The following is an 11,433-nucleotide window of genomic DNA, read 5'->3' on the forward strand; positions in this document are numbered from 1 at the left end:
CATCATTGGGTACGGGACCCCGCCAGCCTCACGGCCCGTAGGATTCGCACTTGAGGTCCCCCGCCTCCCGAGTAACTATCTCCGCTAGGCCTCCTGCGCGACCTGGGCCTTCAACCCCGGGGTCAACGAGCGGAGAAAGGAACCCTAACACAAGGCGCTCTTGGCGCGAGCTCTCCGGCCCCAGCCCAGCCCCGCAGATCGGCGACCGCCCGGGCCCCCGCGGACATGCGCGGAGCGAGAGCGCCCCAAGGCCCCCGCCGCGAAGTAATCTCTCCTACCCGGGCTTCCACGCCACAGACCTTGGGCCTTTTCGGTCCAGCCTGCGTGGTCAGAAGCTGAGTTTGCAGATTAAGCCTTTGCCTCCTCCCCAACAAAACGAAAATGCCTTCACAGACAGCTTGCAGGGCAGGGGAGATGCCCCTTTTGTTCCCCGAGGGACGGGGCTTGCTCGTGGTCAGAGCACGAAGGGGTTAAATTCGTGGAGCTAGGGCTGCCTGGGCTCCCCAAAGCCGGTTTTCCAGCGATACGCGCGCTTCGTGGGCCTTTTCTAAAACCAAAGAGCCGTTCAGGCACTAGGTGACCCTCAACGAGAGAGGACTGGGCAGTGGGGGAAAGCGTGGACACCGGCGTGTAATCTGTGTTCGAATCCCTGCTTTCCCCCTAATGGGCTGTGTGACCCTGGGAAATCAAATAACCTCTCTGGACCGCCATACGCTCTCTTGTTTAATAAATAAATAAATAAAAATCCCATGAGGTTCTTGGGAGGCGCGGGGGAGGCGGTTTGCCCGGGAATTCCTCTGGGCGCCATAGGTGGTGACTCGAAGTGAATGATCCGGTGTTTCCTGCCAAAGGAGGAAACTAGATCCGTAAAGGACCAGGCCTGGGAACCCCCTGCCCACTCTGCCCTCGCTTGATAAACAAGCAACTGAGTTCGGAGGACTGGGCTGAGAGAGCAGCGGTGCCCCGAGGACCGCCGCCAATTCCCACCAGGCCTGGCTGAATCTGGCCCCAGTCTTCACCCCACACCAGTGAGCCGCTCCGATCTAGCAAACATTTATTGGGCACCTTCTGTGTACATGCTGTATTGAGAAAGGGAATTTGAAAACAAAAGGGGGGGAAGAAAGAGCTAGACGAAAAGAAACAAAAATGGATAAAGTAGGGGGCACGGGAGTGGAAGGAAACCCGGACCCAAGCCGGCAACGCGGGCGGAGGCGCGCGCAGGGGCGGGCTCGAGCGGGGGTCCCTGGGCGGCGACCTCCTCCACCCGGCAGAGGTGCTGCGTGGGGGAAGGGGGCGCGCCTGCCTCGCCTGCAGCTACCGCCTCTCTGGAGCCGCGGCGCGTCTGCAGAGCGCGAGCCGTTGCTCATTACTGCAATTATGTTGCTCTAAGTTTGCCTCGACCCTAAATTGCCAAACTTCGAGGAGCCAGGAGGCCCGGGAGCCCGAGCCAGAGGAGACACCTGATCCTGCCCCAGCATTCCCTTACCCGCACTAGAGTAAAAGACTCCAGGGCTGCGGACGCACCCTGAACTGAGAAAAATCAGACCCACCCCTATTCCCTGGGCGCCCTCTCCCGCGGGGATTCGTTGACACTTCCCCAAGATCCTGGGAGAGGGAAGGATTCCCAGACCCATTTCGCAGATGAGAAAACCGAGGAACGGAGAAATGGAATATCTTCCCTACCCAAAGTCAGGCAGTCAGTAAGCGGCAGGGCTGGGATGAATCACGTGGGCTCGTCTGACTTCAAGTTCAATACTATCCCCAGGACAGGAGAATCACCAGGGGTGTTCCAGAAAGGAGCCCGAAAAATTTGTGACGAGCCAGTGTTCTGCGCTCCGTCACTGTCGGGGTGCTTAGTTTATAGAGAGGAAACAACTCCTTTCTGCGTCTGCGAGAAGCAGCGATGTTCCTCAGCCCTCAAGCGCCTTTAAAGGACTACGTGAGTCTGAGACCTTTTTAGGTCTAACTCCTCTCTCTTGGGGACGAAGAGGCCCAGATTCGGGTTCTGACCGCGCTTCTGGGAACCCAGAAGTCTGTCTGGAGCGGCGGAACTGCACTCCACAGCAAGCTTGCTTTCTTTTCTTAAGGAGGGGAGTTGTGACATGTTGGGACTTCAGCCCCGGCCTCCGGGACGGAACGTTTGCCGGAGCAATCGAGATTGGAGGATCGGAGACCCGGGGTACCCTGGAACTTGCCCGGCGCCAGCTCAGAGCCCGCCCGGAGTGCGTGCGCGCAGCCCTGCGCTCTCTTGGAATTCCTAGGCAGAGCTCCGGCCCCTGGGGCTAGAAACCGCTCCATGTGCCCCAGACTCGTTTTCCACCCCGCACCACGGCCTCTAGCTGTGGAGACGTCGACCCTCCCCAAGCCCAACGCCAGGTCCTTGGAGTTTCTAACAACCCTTGGCCTGCTGGCTTCCAGGGTTAACGGCTTGCGGCAAAAGCTGCCTGGGGCTGTCCTGCGTGGAGTTTGGAGGCGCGGGCCAATGTGGGACTGGAGGCAGGGCCGGGGGGGGGGGGGGAGGGCACGCAGATCTGGTGAGAATTAAGCCAGGGCCCCCAACTCAAAAGGGAACAGAGCGGAGTCTGGAACATAGTAGGCTCTGTTTACTAGGAGGTCATTTTCTGCCATCAACATCCTTGCAGAATTCCCCCCAGAAGGCTAAACTTGGCGCTCGTTCAAATATATTCTCCTGGAAGCCTGAATCTAACCTACTATATGAAAGAAAAACCAAGTTTGTGAGCGTTTGGAGACAGGGGCTCATGCAAAGGACACGCCAAGGTGGGAAGTGTACTGTCGCCCTGGGTTTTCAGTAAAGTGTTTTGTTTTTAAGGGTCGTAATAGGGGGTGTGAAGGCGTTCACATTCTGGCAGCTCAAAATTAGATCCACAAACCGGGTCTCCACCAGCGCAGCCATTTAGAGAAGCAAAGCAATGGCCTCCACCCCCCACCTGGCCTCCTGTGGGAAAAACAGGTTTGCGGGGGTGGGAATTGTCTGGATTAGCTGTCTGCAGTCATCAAACCATTTGGGTGATTCGCTTTGTTTTCATAGACAGGTTAAAAGGGAAGAAAAAACAAAGAGTCGGTTATGGGTCGCCTGAGCAAGTGTCGATTTCAGCTTAAAGTGAATTGGAAAATTGAGCCTAATTATCCTAGGTAATTGCTTCAATTCTCCACTTGACTTTGCTAATGCAGATCTGTCCTGCGTGTTCAAAAAGACACCCCCTTCTGTCCCTGAATATCCTGTTGTCACCTTTGAAAGGTGCCAGTGAAAACTACCATCATGCTGAAAAGCAATTGCATATGTGAACAGAAGGCAAGAGGTAAAATCCAAATAAAAGCCTAAATCAATAAAGAGATCGTTTCTTGTAGCTTAAAATTAATTTATTTAACAAATATAGCTATAATATAAATGATAATAAAATTTCAAATATACAGTATATTACACACAATCCCTTCCAAAGGGATTCTTGAGAGTCACACAAATGTACTGTTAAATAGAAACAGGAGTTTTAAATTTTATTTTACAGTTTTTTCTGGTACTGGTGAGAGAGGTCCCTTCAACCTACCTTGGCAACGCATCTGTGTCACCCCCCTTCCCCCCACCGAAAGCAGACGTTGTGCAGTTGAAGTTCTCTGAAGTTTTCCGATGGAAGGACGGGGGTTTCCAACTCCCCTGGCATGCTCTTCTCTTTTTCTCCAACTGTTCTTATTTTCCAAAATCTTCACACGGGAGTTTCTCCGTGCGTCTCCTGCCTGGTGTCAGGACAGGACGCAGCCGCCTAGTGCCGGTCCGACCACTAACTCTGCTGGGGACCGCTGGGAAGTCTACACCTCTCTAAGTTTCTCCATCTGTAACACAAAGGGTAGATCTAGATTCTAGAAGAGTGTTAAGGGCCCCTTCCAGCCACTTTTGGGGGAGGGGATCAGACATAGGAGAGCGAACGCAGGGAGCAGCCGAGGATCAACCGGAGCAGCGTGGGGGTTAAAGGGGAAGGAGCCGGGCGGTGCCGAACAAGGGAGCTCGTTGGGGGGGATGGCACCTGCCGCTCGCAGGAGACCGGGGCTGGAGGAATCAGCTGGTACCACAGGGAGGCGACCCCGGGGCCCTCTATGTCAGGTGGTACATGCTGTAGCCCACATGGGCTGTGTAGAGTCCCACGGGCGCCACCGGCAGCGCGGCGCGCTGGAAGGGGCCAGAGGCCCCGTAGAGCGAGGCGCCCGCCGCGGCCGCTACCGCCGCGGGGCCGCCGAGCGGGAAGGAGAGGCCAAAGGCAGCCGGCGGCAGCATGGGCTTGGCGGCCATCTTCAGCTTCTCCAGCTCGGCCTCCTGCAGTCTCTTGGCCTTGGCGCGCCGGTTCTGGAACCAGATCTTCACCTGCGTCTCGGTGAGGCTGAGCGAGCTGGAGAACTCGGCGCGCTCGGCGATGGACAGGTACTGCTTCTGGCGGAACTTGCGCTCCAGCGCCAGCAGCTGAGCGGTGGTGAAGGGCGTCCTCGGCTTGCGGTTGGTCTTGTGCTTGCGCAGGGTGCAGGCCGGCGGGCTCAGCCGCCCTAGGGGGCCGAGAAAAAGGCAGGGGTTAAGAGAGCGGCGCGGGAGGGTAATCTGCCCACAAAGTAGTAAGAGCGGTCAGCAACAATACCAGCTATTCGTTTTCGTGGAGCATCTCGGTGCCAGGCACTGGGAGAGACACTTGGAAAAGGTTTTCTCCAGTGGCCACACCCCGCGGGGTAGACGTTCCTGTCTACTTCTTGCAAATGAGGAAACAAAGATTCCAGGTGAAACAGGCGCAGGTTCAAGGCCCGAACTTAACTGGGAAGAGGCGGAATGCCTTCATGCTAAGTGGCTGCTCAGGAGGGCCTTCCGCGGTGGGCTTCCTCCCACCGCCGCTGGTGTCCGAACGGTAGGTGTTAATAAGGTTGATGGAACACGCGGAAAAGGCCCTGCACCCAACCCAAGATCACATCTAGTTTCATGAATTGGCTAAACATTTATCTGTGCACACCAAGCCTTCAGCGCTAGCGTTGCGTGGCATCCAACCCAGATCTCCAAATTCCACTCTTTCCCTTGGAACAGCACGTTCCTACAAGGTTCTGAGGGCCGTCCCTGGGGACCCAGAGGTGGAGCAAAGCCGGCTGTCAGGCGGTCAGGGAGGTGGTACCACGGCCATATCTCAAATATATGAAGTGCCAGCGGGGGGGGGGGGGGGGGTACTTCTGATTGTCTCAATTGTCTCTTGGATCTCTCCCAGCCCCAGCGCCTTGGCCCTCTGGACACACACAAATGGGAGTGGCGGGGGGAGGGCGGGGGGGCTGCAATCACTTCTCCACCTGTGTCTGGGTTTGCAGAGATCAAAGGTGCCAAGCTTTTTCTTAGGGCTTCAAAATATACTTCAAGGACGGGAGGTGAGCGAGCACCTCGAGACAGGGTTCCCGCAGGTCCGAGACTGAGTCCTCTGGGCCAGTCAACCCCTGCCACACAGGGCAGCCGTGGCCAGATAAAACAGAACAAATTATTTCCAGGACAACGGGGATCACAAGGACTTTGGGGTCTGGGTGGAGGCCCTAACTGAATCCCCAAGTCCTGGAAAGGCCGCTTTCCCTACCCAGCAGCTTCTTCCCTTGGGAAAAATGAATTCAAGTCCAGAATGTTTCACCATGCGGGTTTTGCCTAAGCATGCATTTTTTCGTTGTTTGTGTGTGTGTGTGTGTGTGTGTGTGTTTTAATGATCCTTTGGGCTCACAGACCACCAGGATATGAGTCAAACGAAACCTCGTGTTAACATCCCCCCTTCTTCCCTGCTCCAGGCCATGGAGAGTCCGGGAAGCAGTTGGCCCCCGACTCGCTTTCCGCCCGGCCGCCCGAGGGGCGGGCGCCGAGGAAAACGTCACTGCCTTCGGTGGCGACAGCAGAGCCCTGGGCCACCTTCTCCAGCCATTAGGCCCAGGGAGGGGTTGGCCTTTCAAAGACGTTTAATCCCCAGATAAAAATCATTCCTCAGCATCACGCCATTGAATTCGGGTTGCTATTATGCCGCGCAAAATAATCGGAGGAAACGAGGAAAACTTGGGAATTTCCCGTGCTCCTGAAATATCTCCGAGCGTGTTTGCTGGGCAGGGAAGCCGGGGGGCCACGGGGCCTTGGAACGACCCCGAACGCGCCTTTGACGGCTGGAGTCCGCTTCAATGGGCCCAGTCGGCGGATTTGGGAGCTTCCCACCGCAATGGAGGGGGCGCCTCCCACTAATTGACTTGGTGCCCCGCCCCCTCCACTGGAACCTGAGCGCCCCCTCCCACTAAATGACCCATCCACCAGGAGCACTAAGTATCTGCCTGAAACTTGAAGGGGGAAGGGGGAATTTTGCAAGAGGTTAAGAACCTCTGGGAAAAGAGATACTTTAATGCGGGGGGTGAGGGCAGTCTTCTACGAGAAAGTGAAACTCTGAGCGCAGGGAAGATGTCCGCACCACTTGGACCCACCCGTAGGGATAACGGCGAAGTAACAGGGTTTTGGGGGCAGACTGGGAAGTGGGGACTCTTGGGGTCCTTTGATGGGGGCTGGAGGAGAGGGTGCCCAGACACCTTGTCCTACAAGTTAACTGCCAGCCGCAGCGTCCCCTGGCCAAGGCGAGGAGCCCGCGAAAGTGGGCCGAGAGCTGGGTTTCAGCCAGGCCTCCACCCCTTCAGCTGATGCGATTGGGGAGAGGAGTAAACCCGGGCCTCCCCGCCAAACCCTCTGCAGCACCGGCTCCAGGTATCCAGCTGCAGGTACGCAGCCGCTGGAGACAGGCAGGCGCCGGCGCGCGGCCTGGCGCCCTCGGGTCCCGCACCCCCGCCCGGCCCCCTCCCCCGCCGCCTGGGTTCTGGCTACTTACTGGCCGGGGGCGGGGAGAAGCGGGGGCTCTGCATCCACGGGGTCCTCTCGGGCTTCTCGGGGCTCTCGGCTTTGACCAGCGCATCTTCTGGCAGCTTGAGAAGTCCTCCCACCGAGAAATGGCCCAGCGGCCGCGGCGAAGACGGCGCGTCAGGGGCTCCCAGCGACCCCGGCCGGGCGCCCAGGGGCGGCGCAGAGCCGCCCGCCGCCTGTGCGCCCTCGGAGGCCACCAGGGCGCTCTCCTTGGCCCCGGGCTTCCTGTGGTCGGCCATGAGCGCCTCCACGCTGAAGGGCAGGAGTGAAGGGGACACTTTGGGCTTGGCCCCCTCCTCGTCTGCGCCCATGGCGGCCGCCGTGGCCGCGGTGGCGCTGGGGGCCTGGCCCCCGCCTCCCCCCGCCGGCTTGCCGAAGGCGGAGTCCTCCACTTTGACACCGAGTGGCAAAGAAGTCATGTCAGCAGCCGGGGCCATGCAGAGCCGGGCCCCCCCTCCAGCCGCAGCACGGGCCAGCCGCCGGGCATGGGCTTCGGGCGGACTGGGAGCGCGGCCGGCCTTTGGGAGCGCCCGGGGCCCTGGCCGGGCGGGCCCTCGCGCGCGCGCCTCCCGCCCCTCCCCAGAAGGCCGGCTCCGGCGCTCGGGGCCTGGTTCTTCGCTGGCGCCGCCGCGCAGGCCGAGTTCCCGGGCGCACTCGCCGGCTCCGGGTCGGGCCGCAGCTCCCCAGAGAACTTGTTAATAAGGCGAGGCCAGCGCGGCGGCGGCCAATCAGCGCGCGAGGGGGCGGGCCCGGCGCAAGCCATTGGGCCGCGCTCCTGCGGACTGGCCCCGGGGCGCACTGGGCCGCGGGGCGCGCGGGACAGGGCCGGGCCCCCCGGAGGGCAGAGGAGGGGAGGGGGCGCGGGAGAAACTTTCTTCGGCGCTGCAGCCTGGGCCGCCTCTTTCCGGGTGCCCGTCGGTCTCTATTTTTCTGTGTTCCTGGGGGACTTCTCTTCTGCCCACCCCTCTCTCCCACGCCTCCCTTTTTTCTGTACTCCTTCCCTGGTTCTCTCTACCAAGGCTTCTCCTACCTTCTTCTTCAGTCAGCTGCTGGGTGCGTTTCTCTGTCCCCCTCCGATACCTGCCTCCCCTCTTCTGTACCACGATCATTTGAGATGAGTCATTTCATGAGTACTTCTTTTATAGTTTAAAAAATCCGCCTGGTTATTTAGTAGAAAGACGGGTTGTTAATTTCTTTTTCTTAAACACCTTTATTTTCTTCCTCTGTTTCAATCTTCCAAACTTTACCTCGGAGTAAAAGTGGGCCTTTGTCTCTTTCTAAGCGCTGGACTGAAGTTTGCCTAAAGAAGCCCCTCTCCTGGGGCGCTGTGGATGCTAAGGATAAGAATACATAATATTATCCGGGGTCGGTAATCGATTTTCATTCATGATGTGTACTTTTCCCCGCTGTGGACTTCCCCGGGAGGATTACAACACCTATACCGGCGACCAGCTGGGGGAAGGAGCCGCCGGGTCCTTTTGATATAGAACTTATTGAAATAAAAGCAGCAGAAACGTCAACAAAACACTGATCTGGCCTTAATGTGACCTCAAAGCGTCCGCGGAAACAAAAACACATCCCTGCCTCTGGGTCCAGGATGGCACAGGGGTGGGGAGGCACAATTGTGGGAGGGGGGCAGGGGGGAAAAGAGGACTGTTCCTGGGATGGAACCTTGGTAGCTGGGCTTGAGAACTTCTCTTTTGCCAGGTTCAGAGGAAACGTGATTTTTTTTTTTTCCTGCTTAAAAAAAATGGAGGAAAAGGAGTTGGAAGTGTGGGGAGACTTAAGATCTATGCAAAGTCGGGTCGGGGCTCGGCAGTTTTCTGCGCCTCCTTTTTATGGCCTCTTCTCCCGGGGCCCAGGCCGGCGGCTCCGGGGGAGCCAGCGGCGGTGATTGGCGGCTCACCGGGACCGGCCATTGATGACTGCGGGGTTCTAATCTCCAGGAAACACAAGGGGCTGCCGCGGCCATTTAGGGGTAATTATCCGAGCGCGGAGGGACAGCGAATTCCCTCGCCTTTTAACTGGGCCCAATAAAAGCTGTAGATTAGGGGCGTCCAGATTAAGGAAAATGAATTGCTAGAGCGGGAACTTTATTACCCTGACGGCGTCCGGGGTCTGGCGGGAGGGGTCGGCCTGCGGACGCCAGGGTGATCGGCAGCCTCACATCTGTCCATAGGCTCCAGAGATATGTGCAGGCCTTGGGGCGGGTTCAGGAATACTCGCATCTGTGACATTTACGTCTCCAGATTTCTTACTCACCCAAGACTGCAACACAAGCATGGGGCAGGGTTTGGGGCCTCTAGCTTGCGCGTCGGGCCCAGCTGGAGGCGTGGGGCACCCTGCGGCCCATCTTAATCTCACCATACCCCAGGAGGAGGGGGCGGGGGCAGGACGAATAGAGAGTCCTTCCACCGGGCAGCGAAACCGAGGTCCCGGAGGTACGCCTGAGGGTGCAAGGATAGGAGACCGTAGGACCCATTTTAGGGCTGACCGAACTGATGCTCAGCAAGGCTGTAGGCCGAACTCCCTGCTAGCAGCCCAGCCCGGACAGCGAACTTCCATTGCCTGCTTTTTTAATTTATCGGTCTCTGAAACAACACCCTACCGCCGAGCCGGAATCTCACTTTGCACTGGGGTTACAGGGGGAGAGGAAACCGATGGCCCTTGGCTCTTTAGGTCCTCGTGTCAGAAGCGAGCAGTTTGTCTTTCTGACCGGGGCTTGCTTTGTTCCAACGTCGTCTCCCGTCTCAAAATGTTTGACTCTCAGATCACTTTCAGAACCCGATATAACTAAGAACTTCCTCCGTAGGCAAATACGCATCAGTAAAAATAACTTCAGGGGCTCTGGACCCACTTGGAGCCCGCCAGCTAAGAACCCCTGCTTGAGGACAGAGCAGGGGCTCGAACCCCGAGAGTGCAGCCGCGCGACGCAGAGGGGTCTGGGGGCTGTCTCTGGCGGCGGCACAGCCAGGCCCAGCGCGGGCCGGGGGCCGGCCAGCCGGGCGGCGGGAGAAGGGCCGCATCGCTAATTGCGGGGATAAACAATCTGTCACGATCCCTCAGCGCGCCTAATAGGCAGACGAGGATGTTGTTTTTAGGCGCCAGCGGCGGCCCGATCAAAGGCAGCAGCCGGCGCAGGGGCCCTTGAAGTCGCGCCCCCGCCTCCTGGGAGCAGACCGCCTGCGCCCGCAGCCCCCCGGCCCTGCCGCCCGCCCCTAGGCATCCCAAGCCCGTCCGGAACCCCATGATATCTTTTTAGGTTCGGCCTGGGTTCGCGTCTGCTCTAGCCGGGCGCGGCGGGCTGGCCGGCTGCGTGCATTGCAAGGCGAGAAGAGTTGTGTCTGAAGAGGGAAAGGGGTTCAGAGGAGATTCCACGTGGAGTCCGTGCTCAGAATAGCGCGCGGCTCTTGCACCGAGCTGCCCTTGAGCTGCGGGGGTAGGGATGCCCGCGGTCTCAGGGAAGGGAGTTAGAGAAAAGAAACAAAATGTCTATGCGTCTCTCCGAGCTTGTGGTGCCCACGGGAGGAGAAGCACAAGTTTTGGGGCGGTGAGAGGGAGCACTCTGTGCGTTTATTTTTGTCTGGGCCTTTCCGGATTTCCCGGTTGGTGGGTTTCTCGAGCTGACAGGGCCGTGGGGGGCGGGGGGGGGGGCCGCTGCGCGCGTTATCTCGCCTCCAGCACTAACCCCCAGGCGCTTCTACCCCGGCATTTCTCCGCGCGGCCGCAGCAGCCGAGAAAGCCGGGCAGTAATTCATGCCTGGCAAGGGCAGGGCTGGCCCGCAGCAGATAAAGCTCGGGGACTGGTGCTCGGCTAGCATCCTCGCGCGCTCCGCTCCATCCTCCTCAGTCCGGGGAGGCTTAAAGCACTCTCCGTCCCGCAACAAAGCGCCTCGGCGTTCAGGATCCTACAGACGGATTGCCCTGCGTCCACTCTCTGGGCCACTAAATGGTGATGGGTTTGGTCTTTTTCCTCCAAACGCCTATTTTAGGAGGGTGTGCGGCGGTGGAGGAAGGGTGGTGTTTTTAAACTCCCTCTTCGTAGGCAAAGACTAGTTTTTAGAGGGATCCCATCTTGAACAGCGCTATCACAATCTGGGTCTTGCCGCAAGGATTGGAAGAGCCTGCAGGCTGGCCCCTCACTTGGGCATTCGTTGTCGCCTCCGTCGGGTTTTTGTTTACGCCCCTCCCCCCCCTTTCCAATGCATTTTGTGGCCTCGACCCAGGAATCCCGCGTGCATTTTTAAAAATGTGCAGCTCAGTGGGATCCCCCGGCAATTAGCGAGCCCCAAACAGTCCTCTTTAATAGAATGAATGTGCTATGAAAACCGATTACCCGGAACGATTTATTTTGGTGGGAATTCACCAATCTCCAGGAGGGCGGCGGAGGGGGAGAGAGAGGAGGTATTTTGTCCTGAGGTTGGGGGTGGGGGGTGGGGGTTGACGGATAGACAGAAAGCACGAACTCGGGATCCCCCAACCTGCGGAGGGGGCCTCCCAACCCCGCGTCTTCCAATCTTTTGCCCTCT

General features: G+C 58.5%; 1 protein-coding gene across 1 annotated transcript; it reads right to left on the reverse strand.

Moving 5' to 3' along the window:
• Positions 1-3,365: 3,365 nt before the first annotated feature.
• MSX1 (msh homeobox 1) lies at positions 3,366-7,560 on the reverse strand. Its single transcript, XM_036085903.2, has 2 exons — positions 6,873-7,560; positions 3,366-4,551 (listed from the first exon to the last, which is right to left on the reverse strand). The coding sequence occupies exons 1-2, from the start codon at positions 7,339-7,341 to the stop codon at positions 4,109-4,111; spliced, it is 912 nt and encodes a 303-aa protein (XP_035941796.1). The 5' UTR covers positions 7,342-7,560; the 3' UTR covers positions 3,366-4,108.
• Positions 7,561-11,433: the final 3,873 nt, after the last annotated feature.

This window comes from Halichoerus grypus, chromosome 3 (genome assembly GCF_964656455.1).
Source record: "Halichoerus grypus chromosome 3, mHalGry1.hap1.1, whole genome shotgun sequence".
In the NCBI taxonomy this organism is placed as follows: domain Eukaryota; kingdom Metazoa; phylum Chordata; class Mammalia; order Carnivora; family Phocidae; genus Halichoerus; species Halichoerus grypus.